Source organism: Suncus etruscus, chromosome 1 (genome assembly GCF_024139225.1).
Source record: "Suncus etruscus isolate mSunEtr1 chromosome 1, mSunEtr1.pri.cur, whole genome shotgun sequence".
Classification (NCBI taxonomy): domain Eukaryota; kingdom Metazoa; phylum Chordata; class Mammalia; order Eulipotyphla; family Soricidae; genus Suncus; species Suncus etruscus.
In genome coordinates, this window is record NC_064848.1 from 174016814 (window position 1) to 174034257 (window position 17444).

At 38.3% G+C, this 17444-nt stretch overlaps 1 protein-coding gene across 1 annotated transcript in view; it reads right to left on the minus strand.

Moving 5' to 3' along the window:
- Positions 1 to 17444, minus strand: part of CLTC (clathrin heavy chain) — a 79902-nt gene that overhangs the window by 29990 nt on the left and 32468 nt on the right. Inside the window, 11 exon segments of the mRNA XM_049771199.1 lie at positions 156 to 281; positions 5790 to 5953; positions 8082 to 8262; positions 8410 to 8574; positions 9010 to 9147; positions 10315 to 10437; positions 10581 to 10733; positions 13010 to 13210; positions 14889 to 14946; positions 14948 to 15084; positions 16732 to 16905. Coding sequence (XP_049627156.1) covers positions 156 to 281; positions 5790 to 5953; positions 8082 to 8262; positions 8410 to 8574; positions 9010 to 9147; positions 10315 to 10437; positions 10581 to 10733; positions 13010 to 13210; positions 14889 to 14946; positions 14948 to 15084; positions 16732 to 16905 — 1620 coding nt within the window.

Below are 17444 nucleotides of genomic sequence, written 5' to 3' on the forward strand. Positions count from 1 at the left end.
CCACACTCAGAAATCGCTCCTGGCAGGCTCGGGGACCATATGGGATGCCGGGATTTGAACCAATGACCTTCTGCATGAAAGGCAAATGCCTTACTTCCATGCTATCTCTCCAGCCCCTACATTTTACATTTTTAAGTTATCTAAATATGACTCACCTTCTGTACATATATCTCTATGTACTTCTGGAGATTATTTCTATATAAATAGAGCACCAAATCATGAACAAAGTCAAATCGATCACACACAATGATAAGTGGTAACTGATCTGTTAGCTTTGCTTCCTGAAAAAGAAAGAGCAAACAGAAGCCTTAATTCTCTCCTAGTATGAAGAGGTAAATTCACATAAAATAAGAATTTGTTCTATACTGCTCAGAAAGGCATACATTATGTTTATGTTTCACTTGGGGCTAGAGTGATAGTATAGCAGATAGGGCTTTTGCCTTACACTTGGACCAACCCAGGGTTGATGTCTGTGCACTGCCAGACATAAATCCTAGTTGTAGAGCCAGGAGTAAGCCCTGATTATCATCAGGTGTGGTCCAAAAACAAAACAAAATTTAAAAAGCTTGTGTTTCACTTAAAGAATTGTCCTGATAGCTGGATTGCTCATTCCAAATTTTTTCTTTCTGGTTTTTGGGCCACAACTGGTGATGCTCAGGAGTTACTCCTGGCTATGCACTCAGAAATCGCTCCTGGCTTGGGGGACCATATGGGAAGCTGGAGATCCAACCAAGGTCCGTCCTGGATCAGCTGTGTGGAAGGCAAATGCCCTACCACTGCACTATTACTACGGCCCCTCATTCCAATCTTGAGTAAGTTTTACTATGCAAGCAACACATATTTACAGCAAAATTATCAGGTCTTTTCCATGCTCTACCTAAAAAAGCAAAATACTGTATTTGTAAAGCAATGGCACCTGGTACATAAAATAATCACACAGGTACTTTAATAGTAACATTTTTTTTTTTTTTTTGGTTTTTGGGCCACACCCAGCGTTGCTCAGGGGTTACTCCTGGCTGTCTGCTCAGAAATAGCTCCTGGCAGGCACGGGGGACCATATGGGACACCGGGATTCGAACCAACCACGTTAGGTCCTGGATCGGCTGCTTGCAAGGCAAACACCGCTGTGCTATCTCTCCGGGCCCTAATAGTAACATTTTAACTGACTTTGGAGATCATCAAAAACTAGTCACCACTGTCAAAATTCTGGCAAAAATGGCTCATTTCCCCCCGCCAAAAACTAATGATTTTCAACCCCTCCTTAGTTCCAATCAATTTCAACAAGTGCTATCACTTCTACATAAAGCTTAAAAAGAGCAGCATGATGATGAAGATGAATAAATTTACCACTTATTGCTATAATAAGGAAAAGACTTAAAAAAACAAGAAAAGCTCTTAAAGACAACTTTATATTGCCAATTGCTTTTACCATCACAAATACCACAAGCTACAGCCTACTTAAAAGAGTGACATAAATGTTACAGAGAGGAAGACCTGTATTGGACATTACCTGATACATGTCCTGTTACATTCCACAGATAACACAGAACAACACAAAAATAATAGTTTCCATCAGGAATCCATTTATACACACATAAAAAAATATGTGATACAAAAAAGTTGAAATGATTCCTCTATATAAGGAGAGTTAAGCCAAATAGAATTTTCCGTCCAATGTTAGCCACTTAGAAATTAATTGCAAAGTTAGGATAAAACTGTTCTAAGTCTAGCACATATGAACCACTAGTTATAAATAAATTGAAAGATTAATCTTTGAAATGCTTAGAGAAATTCTGAATCAAAAAAACATTTTTTACTGAACCTAAAATCCAAGTCCAACAGCAGATTTGTGTTTCTGTGGAGGGATCATTTTAAAGTGAAGTTACATGATAGGGGAGGACACCTGCACAACAGAGAGGAAATGAAAAGGGGAAGGCACAGCACCTGGCCCTCAACAGTCAACACTGCCTGGGCCCCTTACACATGGCAGAACATGAGGGGGATAAGGCACTGCGGTGAACAGGACATCATAAAGATGTGTGGTCCCAAAAAGAAAAAGGAGGTAAAAAAATATATATACATATATATATATAAAATTAAAAAAAAAAAAGGAGGTGGGGAATAAAAAAAAAGGAACAAATAAATTAAAAGTATAGCACAACTAATAGTCAATCTATCCTATTTGTTATATGCAAAATATTGTAATTTGGGACTGAGATGTAACAGTATAGAATGTATGCCAAATATGTAAAGTCCTAATAAACTAATAATTACTAATACATTATTAATTCAACCAATAAATTTTTTATTTATTACATTTTATAAACTAAAAATAGGCAAGCTATTCTTTTTTTTTGGGGGGGGGGGGTTTGGGCCACACCCGGTAACGCTCAGGGGTTACTCCTGGCTATGTGCTCAGAAGTTGCTCCTGGCTTGGGGGACCATATGGGACACCGGGGGAGATCGAACCGCGGTCCATCAAGGCTAGCGCAGGCAAGGCAGGCACCTTACCTTTAGTGCCCACCGCCCGCCCCCCAGGGCAAGCTATTCTCATGCACTAGTAGTTTAGAATTTCAGCTTGCAAAGACAACGATACTATACCAAAGGAAAAAAGTAAGACTGAAACAGCAGACTAAAGCCAGGATAGCTAAACTATCTTAATTTACACATGATTCCATATGTGGAATTATTAATATTCATATTTAAAATTAGTTACTAAAAGCTATCCACTAGTTATTACAAATAGATAGGTGGCGCTGGAGGTAAGGTGTCTGCCTTGCAAGCGCTAGCCAAGGAAGGACCGCGGTTCGATCCCCCGGCGTCCCATATGGTCCCCCCAAGCCAGGGGCGATTTCTGAGCACATAGCCAGGATTAACCCTTGAGCGTCAAACGGGTGTGCCCAAAAACAAAAACAAACAAACAAACAAACAACAAAAAAAACAAATAGATTTTTGTAATCAAAATTAAAATTAAGGACCAGGGAGATGGCTCGAAAGATTTGTTTTAGGAACCCTGGATCTGATCCCTGGTACCAAGCAATCCCTAAGCACTGCAGGAGTAGTTTTACCTACCTACCCATCAACACAATGAAAAAAGAAATTTCCAATAACATAAATGGAATTTGCACCAGTTTCCTGACTGGCTCAGAAGCCCATAGTCTATATGCACTGGAGTTCATCAGGCTTGTTCCTAATTCACAAAAGAATTCTCAATTAGATTCATAAACTGAGCATCCAAAAACTAATACCAACCCAAAATTAAGCATCTTAGGGTTTTTTTCCCCATCATTATTCAGGGGTTACTCCCTGTGGTATTCAGAAGAACAATATGCAATGCATATGTACAACCTGGTACAATACCTCTACAGCTCCCTAGTATTCCCTAGTACTTGAAATTTAACATAATAAAGTAAAATTTAGTATTGATTTACATAATGCATGGCAATAAAAAATGAAAACCTAATGCTAGAAAAATTACAACTGAAGCACAAAAATAATAGAAACAAAAAATAGGAATTTGCATGTTATGCTTTAAAAAAGAAAGTATCAGCTGGTGGCTGGAGCAGTAGGGCATTTGTTTTGCATGCACTAACCTAGGACGGACCATGGTTCGATGCCCCCAGCATCCATATGGTCCCCCAAGCCCCAGGAGCGATTCTGGCGAATAGACAGGAGATAACCCCTGAGCGTCACCGGGTATCCCCAAAGACCAAAAGCAAATAAAGTATCACTAAATATTAAAGAATTGAACTGATATTATGTGTATACTGGTCAAGTTGAGAACACCAAATCCTTCACTCATAGGAAGGATATTTTTAACAGAAAAAAAGACTTGGATTCAAATGCATCACAGGGCTAGAGATAAAACTAAAAGATCATACCTTGTATGACCCAGGTTCAAACCAGCCACCAAACACAGAACAGGGAATAGCCCTAGAGTACCTTGTGAGTATAATACTCAGCAAACAATAAGCACATCATCAAAGCCTGACTACTCAAAATATTGTTGATGGCCAAGAATTTCATAGGGGAGAGAGTGATAGCATAGCAGTAAGGCGTTTGCCTTGCACTCAAGACTACCCAGGTTCGATTCCTGACATCCCATATTGTCCCCTGAGCCTGCCAAGCAGTTTCCTTTCTTTTTTTTTTTTTTTTTTTGGTCTTTTGGGTCACCACCCCGGCGGTGCTCAGGGGGGTTACTCCTGGCTGTCTGCTCAGAAATAGCTCCCTGGCAGGCTTGGGGGAACCATATGGGACACCGGGATTCAAATCAACCAACCTTTGGTCCTGGATAGCCTGCTTGCAAGGCAAACGCGCTGTGCTATCTCTCCAGGCCCCAAGCATGGTTTTCTAAGCGCAACCCCTGAACACTGCTGGGTATGGCACAAAAACTAAAACAATAAATAAGAAATTTCTTAGGGAATATCTTTTTTTTTTGTGTGTGTGTGTGAAGCAAGATCTTTTTTATTAATTGAAACTTATTTAGAAAGATCTGAGGGGAGAGAGAATGTTTGGGAGAGAACACAGGTTTCTCCAGAGCGGAATAAGAAACATAGAGACAAGCAAGTGAAAATACATGCTCAGGTTTGAAGAGCAAGTCTTAGGATATCTTGTAACTAGTGTAATATAATTAAAATCACAAAAATCATTAAAAATCATTAATAGCTTTAGCTATTTAATCAGAGCCTAGGTAATATACTGTTTTCTCAAAAGAATAATCTGCAAGTTATAAATTTGTTATATTATCTAAATGTATGTGTATAGTATACAGGGGCCAGAGCAATAGCACAGAGGGTTTAGGGCATTTGCCCTGCAATGCTGACCTTAGGTTCAAGGTTCTGGACGAATACATATGATCCCCAGAGCCCACCAGGAGTGACTTCTGAGTGCAGAGCCAGGAGTAACCCTGAGCACTGCTAGGTATGCCTCTCACAAAAAAAGCCCAAAATGTATACAATTATAGAATATCTAAAAAATGATAGCATAGTTTTTCTACTGTATTTCACAGTAAACATTTTAATTTTAATTTCAATTACCTAAAAGAAAAAATATTCATTTTATAGTTTCTGGAATCATTTTATATGTATGAACATATAATACATATACATATGACCAAGGAATCAGGATGTTTTCTTGATTTTTATAAACTATCAATTTTAAAGTTTAATTTTCCTTGTAAACTAGTAAGAAGAAAAACATTTAAACAAACTTAACTCTTATATTTAAAGTTAGAAATCATTAAACCATTGCTATATATCTCCAGCCAGCTCTATAAATAAATTTATGTCATAAATTGTGCTTTTCTATTTAATCTCAAATACAAATTTAGAAAGAATTTCTATTTAGTTTCTATAATCAACCTATTTTATTAAGAATAATAAACCTGCTTCCTGACAACAAATCGTACACATCAGAGATTCTTTCAAATCACACTAAAAGATGTGCTGATCATAGTAACAAAAGAAGCTAAATAATGCTATAAAATGTACTGAGTATGTAACCACTTTCCAAACTTTTTCTTCCAAAATTAAAAGAAAATTCCTTTGAAATAGTGAATTTTTTCCTTTAAACAGATGGTAATTCTTAGTATTACTCAACAATTTCCTTCCCTATTTCAAAGAAAACCACAGCGTATTAAGTTTCATAGGAAAAAGGGGGGAGGGGCAGCACATAATGAGAATGCTAAAATTTTCATGTTTAGGCAAAATAATTTAAACTATGACAAATCCTTATAGAATGCCTGGTCTCTAAGTAGTCAATAATAAAATGCAATATTCAAAACCACTTACCTTGAGAAAATTCTTGACTCGCTCAGGATCATAGCAGTTGCTTTCTCTACAGATTCTTTCTACTTCTTTGATCTGCCCGGTCTTGCAAGCTGCCTGAATATATTTAAAGTGCACATCTGGATCCTGACTAAAGTTAACAATGGATCCCAGAAAATAAAAGAGACCTTTAAAGAAAAAATTCAAATTAATTTTAACTACACCTGTGAAGATGTCTAGAGAATATTTAAATAAAATTCCAAATAAAAATAGTTGCTCAAGGGGCTGGAGAGATAGCATGGAGGTAGGGTGTTTGCCTTGCATGCAGAAGGATGGTAGTTCAAATCCCAGCATCCCATATGGTCCCCTGCACCTGCCAGGAGTGATTTCTGAGCATGGAGCTAGGAGTAACCCCTGAGCACTGCCGGGTCTGACCCAAAAACCCAAAACCCTCCCCCCAAAAAAAAGATTGCTCAAAAAGCTCAATAGGAGGACCAATGAAATAACTCAACTGGCTCTTTGTATATGCAAGATTCAGGTTTGTTGCTCGCACCATGTAGTCCCTGGAACACTTCCAGAAACACTCTGTAAAACTAGAGCTAAGAATAAGTAACTGCTGAGAACTGATAATTATGTCTCAAAATACCTATAAGAATACAGAATAGGACAAAAGCACAGTAAGAATATTAACACCAGGGGCTGGATCGATAGCACTGCAGTACATTATTTGCCTTGCATGTGCTAACCTAGGACGGACCGTGCAGTTCAATTTCTGGTGTCCCATATGGTCCCTGAGCCAGGAACGATTTCTGAGCACATAGCCAGGAGTAACCCCTGAACTTCACCAGGTGTGCCCCTTCCCCCCAAAAAAGAATATTTATACAGTGATCAATCCAATAAAATGGAACTGTACTTTAAACTTGAAAATTCAGCCTAATGTCCCCAAACACAGTTAAAAACCCAGAGGTTATTTACTATCAAAGCTAATTATTATACTATATTAGAAATCTTAAATGAGGGGCCGGCAAGGTGGCTGCTTGCAAGCACTAGCCAAGGAAGGACCGTGGCAGGGGCAGGGGCAATTTCTGAGCGCTTAGCCAGGAGTAACCCCTGAGCATCAAACAGGTGTGGCCCGAAAAACAAAACAAAACAAAACAAAAATCTTAAATGAAGTCCCTTGTGGCAAGCAGTTTTCCAGAGTTGATAAACATAAAAAAAGTTTATTTGTTTTTGGATCAAACCCCACTGTGCCTAGGAAATACTCTCTTTTTTTTGGTGCTTTTCGGGTCACACCCAAGAGTGCTCAGGGGTTACTCCTGGCTGTCTGCTCAGAAATAGCTCCTGGCAGGCACGGGGGACTATATGGGACACTGGGATTCAAACCAACCACCTTTGGTCCTGGATCGGCTGCTTGCAAGGCAAACGCCGCTGTGCTATCTCTCCGGGTCCCGGCCCCAATATTTAACTTTTTATACAATTAACAAAGATACTATATAGAGTTACATCTTAAAAATATGTCTTTAGGTGCCGGGAAGGTGGCGCTGGAGGTGGGGTGTCTGCCTTGCAAGCGCTACATAGGACGGACAGCGGTTAGATCCCCCGGCGTCCCATATGGTCCCACCAAGCCAGGGGCAATTTCTGAGCGTTTAGCCAGGAGTAACCCCTGAGCGTCAAATGGGTGTGGCCCAAAAACTAAAAAAAAAAAAAAAATATATGTCTTTAGGGGCAAAAGAAATAGTATAGCAGATAGGGTGTTTGCTTTGCAGATGGCAAATCTGGGTTAGATTCCTGGCATCCCACATGATTCGATCCTGTTTAGAATAATTCTTGAGTATGGAGCCAGAAATTTGCTTTGAAAATTGCCAGCTGTGGCCCCCCAAAAAAGGCAAAATAAAAACACAAAAATCTAAGCAATCTTGTTTACTGCACTCTTATTATTATTATTTTATTTTTATTTATTTATTTTTTTTTGGTTTTTGGGCCACACCCGGCAATGCTCAGGGATTACTCCTGGCTGTCTGCTCAGAAATAGCTCCTGGCAGGCACGGGGGACTATATGGGACACCGGGATTCGAACCAACCACCTTTGGTCCTGGATCGGCTGCTTGTAAGGCAAACGCCGCTGTGCTATCTCTCCGGGCCGTTTACTGCACTCTTAAAGTTCAGCATAAAAGATGTTTGACAATACTTATTGAATAAAACTTTAATGATTCTATAATAGTAAAACTTATAGAAAAATAGTACCTCAAATAGGCTGTGATCAGAATAATTATCATTTTAACAACACTAATTAAAAACTCAAAAGTTCCTAATTACCTTCAAAACTTTTGAAAGATTCAAACAGTTCAATCAGAGACTGAGTTGACAGTTGTTCGTGATACTTAGAAGCCACTTGAACACAGATCTGTAGATTCTGACGAATGTTGGCAGAAAGCATGGCCCTGAGGCACTCTAGGGAGTCTTCTACAGATAAGGATCCAAAGTAATTCACCAGCCACTAAAAGGGGCAAGCAATTAAGTTCAAAAGTAAATAAATAAGAGAATGGTGTTTTAATAGTGCAATGAAATTACAGCAATTCAATATCCCTGGCAATTTTTAGCATACAATTAATCTTAAAAACGATTAAGTAAGATACTCAAATACCTCTGGGTTAAGAAGATGAGTATGAACAACTGCACGCTTTATATCATATAAATCAGTGAAGTGCTCCAATGCACGCTGCAGAAGACCAGCCTTTTCACACAGTTGGGCGATATGAGCTCTATCATAATGCGTGAACATCTGGTTCCCTAGAATAGCATCTGCAACCTATAAAACCACAAATATAGAAATTTATTGAACCACTCCATTTTCATCAATTATTTTTCGTTGTTTGTGTGTGTGTGTGTGTGTGTGTGTGTGTGTGTGTGTGTGTGTGTGTGTGTGTGTGTGTCATTCCCCACAGCGCTCAGGGGTTACTTTTGGTTCTGCACTCAAAAATCACCCCTGGCAGGCACAGGGGACCATATGGGATGCCAGGATTCGAACCATCATCCATCCTGTATCAGCTCTGTGCAAGGCAAATGCCCTACAACTGCGCCATCTCTCCGGCCCTTCATTTTCATCAATAATTTTATATGCAGATTGAGAGAAAGTAAAATGGTAACTTAATTTTCTTAAAGAAGCATTTACAAGAGCTTCAGGAGATTCAATCATACTACTAAAATAGACATGGAAAATGACAAGAATCATGAAAACACATACTTGAGGTGCATGCATAAGGTTCATCTCAAGCAACCGAGTCTGTAAAGGACCTTCAGATGGGCGATTATTCTTCAATGCATCAAGCAAGAATGCAGTACACTGCTGAATTAGATTGTATTCCATAAAGACATCCACAATCTACAGAGAAGATTTAAATTAAAGAAAATTGTTTTAAGATGAAATAGCTTAATGGTTCTAAAGAAAACAAAGCATTATCTCCCTTACAATGAAAATGGTCAGACTAATTTCAGCTATAAAATATATTATTTAGATGGCATAATTTCATAATTTAAGAATAAGTTTTTATTTTTGTTTTGGGGTCACACCTGGTGGTGCTCAGGGGTTACTCCTGGCTCTGTTTTTCAAGAATTACTCCTGGTGAACTCTGGAATCATATGGGATACTGGGGACCAAACCGGGTCAGCTGTGTGCAAGGCAAACTCCCTACTAACCGTATTATCATCTGGTCCCTAATTTTTTATCTTGTGGAGTTAATTTTTGTGCTTGAGAAAAAAAACTGGGAAGTATTTCAAGATCTTATATAATAGAATTGGGACACGCTCAAAGGGCCAAGAGCACATGCTTTTCACGTGGGAGACCTGGATTTGAACCCCGAAAACCACAGGGTCAGAGACAACCTGAGCACTCGGCAGGAAGTAAGTCCCTAACACCAAAAGTATGGCCCTCAAAAAAACCCCTAAATTTAATCAAAATATACTATATTAGAAAATCAAACAACTGATTTAAGATGTTGCTATTTAAAACACACAAAGCATAAAAAAAAAATGGGGGGGAGGGGCACTACACCTGGTGGCACTCAAGGGTTATTCCTGGCTCTGAGTTTGCACTCAGAAACCACTCCTGGCAGGCTCCAGAGACAATACAGGATTGCCAGGGACTGAATCCAGATTGACTGCATGGAAGGCAAACGCCCTACCCATTGAGCTATCACTGGCACAAATTCAAAGATTTTTAACTTCCAAGACCATAGGCACATCTTCCTCTTAAACTTGGTTAAGAAAGCAACAGTACTTCCAACTTTTCCACAAGTATTTTTTTCTATATTTTAAATAAACATACTTCTAAATAAGATATTTTTGGTATGTATCAAATTTATACAGATGGAATAATTGTCCTTTCTAAATCATGTTTCTTAAAAGATACCTTGAGGTTTATCCATGTAGATATATTACCTTTAATTTCTACAAACTGAAAGACTAACCAATTCTACAAAGTTGCTTTATCTAGAATGTCAATATTCTGCCTTTTCTATCAACTTCTAGAGAACATATTTAATGCCTTTACCTGGGTGATATCAGCAAGAGGTTCTTCATCCTGAACTAACATTTGTGCAAACTGCTGTCCTTGATCTGGGCTGATCCGCATAACATTTCTCAGCAGAAAGATCCAGTCTGGAGTATATCCAACCTACAAATAGGCAAGAACTTCAACTCTGATGCAAAGCTTAATTTTTATGTCACTTACAGGCTTTTTAAATGTTTTAATTTTAACAAAAGAAACGCGATGAATTTTGAACTTCTGTGTAAAAGTATGAATTTCAATGAACTCACTTTTTTAGCATATAAAACAATCTTTTGGACTTGGCCTGTTTCTGCAAAACACTGAATAACTTTATTTGGGACATTAGCCCTTAGGTACACACTAAGTGCCAGTGTAGGGTCCACAGATTTCACAAGATCACCCAGTTCTTCAGAACACTCCAACTGTTCAAAGGAAAAGGAAAAGGAAATTATTTAGCAACACATAAACTTTTTAGTAAACGAGCAGTAAACACTACTTCCACTTAAGAAAGGTACTTTGTTATTATGGTCCCAAAAATTTGTTAATGATATATGTTTAAATATGTAGGAGCTGTGGCTAGGCTCCTTATATTCTTAATAATGTGTCAGTAGAATTCTCCACACTACTTTAACAAGAATAAAAAAAGCCACCAAAACTTATAGATATTATCAACTACCCTGTTAAGAGACTTATATTCTTTAAAAGCAGCTTCTTGTATTACTAAAAATATCAACTGGGATTTTATGGTCCCAAAGTTTCAAAACAATGTAAGGCTATCAAATGAAAAACTTCTATTTAAGAAGCCAAATGAGGCCTACATATGTACCATTATGAAAATTGGGGTAACCTCTAAAAAATAAATCTAAGTTCCATTAGCTCCTTGATATGTTTAAAGTAAAGAAGATATTCCAATTTCAAAAGGTAAACATAAAACTTGTTTTATAAGCAAAGGTGGTTTATAAGCAGATACCCACTTCTATATACTATTCAACCTGCCTACCTTAGTCCCTTCATCTGGAAAGAGGCCTCTCTAAAGAAGTTTCACCTTACATACTAGAGTTGATTACCTAGTTTTATTGGTTAAAGAAGATAATGATTCTCATCACTAAGCATTCAAAACTGAGACTAGTAAATTGTATCAGGAGACTCTTAATTCAATATGTTAACTACTGAGGAGTTGACCAGAATCCTTTCTACCACAAAAAGATCCCATATACTAGTCATAAAAAAAGAAAAAAGGCAGTAATACCCAAATGCTGACTGTCAGGGAGGTCAATTCAGTTATCTTGGCTAATCCAATACTCCCTTATCTTAAACAATTAGGACAGACCTCAAATACTTGCTACTGTGGCTAGTAACTATTCTTCAGCAGACTCATGTACAAGCATCCCAACTCTGAAGTACTATCCTCCAATATCATATAAGATTGCCAGAAGCTGAGTCAAGAAACAAGGACTTAGAACTAGTAATATAAAATTATGTCCAATGAATACTAAAGCTGAAAGATAGGACTTTAAAAGTTACTCACTATTGAGAGCGATTTAAACAGTGCTACCTCAATTCTTGACAGTGACATAAGACATGGCAATTCAATAATGCCACTCTGGGTAAAAGGCTTTTTATAATGCCATGAAAAAAATAGTACCAAAGAATATTATTTTCTTACAAAGAAGCATTATTTTTCTATAATGTGCCTAGGTAACAAAGTAATATTTAGATGCTCTATGAAAAACAGGTATTTTTGAGGGAATATATAAGAGGTATTTTAAAAAAACCCAGAGCAATAGAACAGCAGGTAGTGTCTGTCTTGCAGGCACCTGACCTGGGTTCAATTTCTGGTACCCCATATCCCTGAGTGCAGAGCCAGAAGTAAGCCCTGAACACAGACAGATGTGGCCCAAAAACTAAGAAAGAAATCCTACTCAAGAAAGTTATGACAGATTTTAAAGCAGGGGTCTCAAACTCGCAGTCCGTGGGCCGCAAACGGCCCTCCGTACAACATTTTGTGGCCCTGCCCTAGAGGAATCTTTTTTTGTTTTGTTTTGTTTTTTTTTTTTTTTTAGTTTGGGTCACACCCCCCAATGTTCGAGGCTTACTACTGACTTTGCACTCAAGGATCACCCCGACTTTGCCTCCTGTGGCCCCCAGGTAAATTGAGTTTGAGACCCCTGTTTTAAAGGCTTAAATTAAAATAAATTTCAAGAAAATGACTAATAAATTTCCATGTAATACCAATTAATATTCTGTGAAATCATACTGGGAAATTAGATTATTGCTAATTAGATAAGACATACTGTCTTTTTTTTTGTTTTGTTTTTGTTTTTTGGGCCACACCCGGTGACGCTCAGGGGTTACTCCTGGCTATGCGCTCAGAAGTCGCTCCTGGCTTGGGGGACCATATGGGAAACCGGGGGATCGAACCGATGTCCATCCAAGGCTAGCACAGGCAAGGCAGGCACCTTACCTCTAGTGCCACCGCCCGGCCCAATATACTGTCTTATTAACATATATGAGCAAACAATTTCACTCTTTTTGTTGTATACCCAAGTATGGTTGCCAGCAGCCAATGTCAGTCTCACAATCCTGATATTTAAGAAGTTTGGTATATCCCAGATGTTTTCACTTAATAAACAAACAAACATTAACACAGCATTTAATACAAAAAAATATAAAAGTATGCAAATTTAAGTTAACATACCTTATCTTCTTTTAGCCATTTCTCCAAAAGCTGTTTCCGCCCTTGCTGAAGTACAGGCCTACACAGTTCTAAAGATTCATATTTGTTCAGTTGGCCCTGGTCCAAAAGGATTCCAAAGTACTGAAGTAAAGGAGAAGTTTGACCTGGTTGGGCTGGGACACTCTGGAACCGACGGATGGTGTCTGGAGTACGAAGGATTCCCTTGAAGAAAAAGAAGTATTAAAAACAATGGAATGATAATTCAAAAAATGCACGGGTCTCTTAAGTTTATCCTAAAAGTATAATTCCATTTCAAATCTACAACAGGTATAATAGTAAAGATCAGCAAACATCTATCCCACACTTGGTTCAAAGCTAGACATTCAGAACCAAAAATATATCAATGTATTTACAATGCTAGCTATAACTAGTTATTTTTATAGTTTTATATTAAATGAAATGCAAATTTCATAAAACTGGTCAGGATGCGAGGAGTAATTCAATCTAACATAATACTAAAAACTGAGAGGAGCACGGGAATAAAAAATAAGAATGCAGGCTCCACATGTCTGAGCCTCCATTTAATTCCTGGCATAAAAAAAAAAAAAGTGATGAGAATAAAATCAGATTTATTTTGGATGACTCTTCTAACCACAAACCAAATAGGACTGAGGATTTAAAAATTTATAATCTAACTCTTACAGAAATAAAATCTTTCTAAAGATACTAATAAAATTATAAAATAATAATTTATTATTATCTAACTTTAGTGGTTAAGAGAATGATTCTTTTTTTTTCTTTTTTTTTTTAGTTTTTTTGGGGTCACACCCGGCAGTGCTCAGGGGTTATTCCTGGCTGTCTGCTCAGAAATAGCTCCTGGCAGGCACGGGGGACCATATGGGACACCGGGATTCGAACCAACCACCTTTGGTCCTGGATCGGCTGCTTGCAAGGCAAACGCCGCTGTGCTATCTCTCCGGGCCCAGAGAATGATTCTTATATAGATAGTATTTTTCACCAAGAATAAAGATTAAAACTAATTAAAAATACTAGCTCATCTTTTTTCTTTTCTTTTCTTTTTTTTTTTCTTTCGGTTTTTGGTTTTTGGACTGCACACAGTAATGCTCAGGGATTACTCCTGGCTAGGGGGACTATATGGGGCGCCGGAGGAATCAAACTGAGGTCCGTCCCAGGCTAGCGCATGCAAGGCAGACACCTAACTGCTTGCGCCACTGCTCTGGCCCCTTTTCTTTTTCTGTTGTTGTTGTTTTTTGTTTTTGAGCCGTACCTAAAGGCATTCAGGGGCTAATCCTGGCTCTGCACCCAGAAATTGCTCCTGGCAGGATCAGGGAACCATATGGGATGCCAGGAATCAAATCCAATCAATCCGGAGTCAGCAGCAAGCAAGCAAACATCCAACTGCTGTGCTACCACTCCATCCCCTAAAAATACAAGCATTTCTATGTAAAAATCATAGTGTGCTATCTACAAATTTTCTAATATTGTTTATAAGCCAATGAAGGGGGCCAGAGTGATAGCACAACAGGTAGGATGTTTGCCTTGCACGCAGCTGACCTGGATTCAATCCTGAGCATCCGATATAGTCACCTGAGTCTGGCAGAGATTTCTGAGTGCAGAGCCAGGAATAACCCCTAAGCACCGCTGGGTGTGGCCAAAAAAACAACATAAAAAAATAAATAAAAGTTTATCAAATCCAAAGCATAGAAAAACATTTAACCAAATCTATAGTACTGATAACTAACTCATATACTATAAGAAAGTGTAAATAAGATAAAGATCAATTTTTTTGTGAATTGTATCTCTTCTATCAAGAAACTGAGCATATTAGCCTTAATCAGATCACAGTAACATAGTAAAATTATTTTCATAACTATTTTACCTTTGGGGCATTAGCAGCCACCTTTGCTGCCTCTGAATAAATTTCCCTGGCAAAAAGCATTAAATTTCCGGGCAAAGAGTTCTTCAGCTCCAGCTAAATTGTTACGCACAGCCATCCTCAGAGCCAAATCAGGATTTTGTAAGACATTAGTGATATAAGGAATTATATTTTCTTCTTCCACACATACAGACAGAACCTGTAATTTAAAGATTTGAGAGTAGTTTCCATGTGTCAATTTTCATACCAATGAATATAACTTTTGGTTTAGAGCAATACTACTGAATTACAAAGATAATGAAATCATTAACTGCTTTCCTGTTGCCATTAAAAACAAAATAAGGTTAGACAGAAGTATAGTAAGGCCTTGCACAAAACTGACCCGAGTTTGATCCCTGGAATCTCCCTCCCTCCCTCCCTCCCTTCCTTCCTTTCTTTTCCTTCCTTCCCTCCCCCCCTCCCTCCCTCCCTCCTTCCTTCCTTCGTCCTTCCTTCCTCCCTCCCTCCTTCCTTTCTCTCTTTCTTTCTCTCTTTTTCTTTCTTTCTCTCTCTTTCTCTCTCTTTCTCTCTCTCTCTCTCTCTCTCTCTTTCTTTCTTTCTTTCTTTCTTTCTTTCTTTCTTTCTTTCTTTCTTTCTTTCTTTCTTTCTTCTTTCTTTTTTTTTTTCTTTCTTTTTCTTTCTTTCTTTCTTTCTTTCTTTCTTCTTTCTTTTTTCTTTCTTTCTTTTCTCTTCTTCTTTCTTTCTCCTCTCTCTCACATTTTTGTTTGCATTTGTTCTTTTAGTTATACCTGGGAACACGAACACGAACACACACACACACACAATTTAAAACATTTTTGTTTGCATTTGTTCTTTTGCTCACACCTGGGACCATATATGGGGAGCAGGAGATTGAACCTGGGTCAGATATGTGCAAGGCAAATGCTCTACTCACTGTACTATAACACCAGTCCCAGTATAAGTTTTGAAAAGTCATTTGAGGGCAAGGCTTTTAAACAGTGCTCAAGGAGCCTGGGGGCTGCTCCTGGCAATTCTTAGCCATTAGGGCCAATAAATCAGGATGAGATTATGAGGATCATCAGGTATTACCCAAACTACTCTAGTGGTACTTGGGAGCCTCCTGGTTTGCAACTGGTGATGACCAGGAAGCCATCGGGTGTACAGCACTGAACCTATAATAGCTCCCAGACAGCAGCATTCTAATTCAAACCTCCCTGTCAAATCACTGACACAGGATGCTATCCTACTTGGTGAGAGGTACCACAAAGAAAAGGAGTCTCTTCGCTTAGTCATCTATTCTTCTCCCTAACATCATAGCTGGTTATACATCCCAATTCATAAACTGCCTATATGACCAACAGCATATTCTAGTATAATTTCTGTGCATGCAAAGTAAGTGCCCTACCCACTGTACTATCTCTCTAGACCTCTTTCTTAAATTTCTAGATATATCACAATAGACACTAACCTATTTCCTTTCTTTCTGCAGTAAATATTTAGCAATATTTAAAGTTAGGAAACGAGAAGTTAGAAGTTATTTTCCTTGTAATTATTAATCCATATTACAAATTACAGAAAAATCCCTGTAGTGAATACAGAATGAAAGCCTGGGCCCTCATGGACAGGCTCTTATCTGACAACAGTCAAATATACATAACCTGCCACTTCAATATGCCAAATCATTATATTCCGAAAATATTAAGGACACACTTTATATGTTTCTGGCATTTCCAGTATAGATTATTTTATGACAATTATTATGAACATACATATTGTGAAATAAAGCTAACATGAAATAAATATTACTTTCTTTTATCGCTTAATTTAAGAGTCAAGGTTTTCTCACTTGTCCCTTTCTGTTGACTCCAATTATTCCAGCTGTGGCTTCATGGGGTGCAGTAACAAAAATGGTTTCTCCACTGATTCTATTCATGTAGATGCAGGTTCCAGTCTCAAGATCATAGAGGTGGATATAACCATATTTAGTAATCAAGAATACCACATCATGCTTTTCACTTATCTGTACCGAGAAAAATCAACACACCAGCAAAATTTAAATTAAATACAAACTAAAGCATTTAGTTCAATCCTACATTAAAGATGGTAAAATTCTTTTTTTTTGTCTTTTTTTGTTTGTTTTTGGGCCACACCCAGCGTTGCTCAGGGGTTACTCCTGGCTGTCTGCTCAGAAATAGCTACTGGCAGGCACGGGTCGCCATATGGGACACCGGGATTCGAACCAACCACCTTAGGTCCTGGATCGGCTGCTTGCAAGGCAAACGCCGCTGTGCTATCTCTCCGGGCCCAAGATGGTAAAATTCTTGAGCACTGACAAGAGGCTTTTATTTTGATATCCCTATTTTTACATCACCATTTGATATCAGATATTCAAGATTTCATGAAATAAGAATATGAACAAAATCCATAAATGAGGACAATTTTGAATTACAAGATCTCTAATAAATTTTATTTTAGAGGGGCCGGGCGGTGGCGCTAGAGGTAAGGTGCCTGCCTTGCCTGCACTAGCCTAGGACGGACCACGGTTCGATCCCCCGGCAT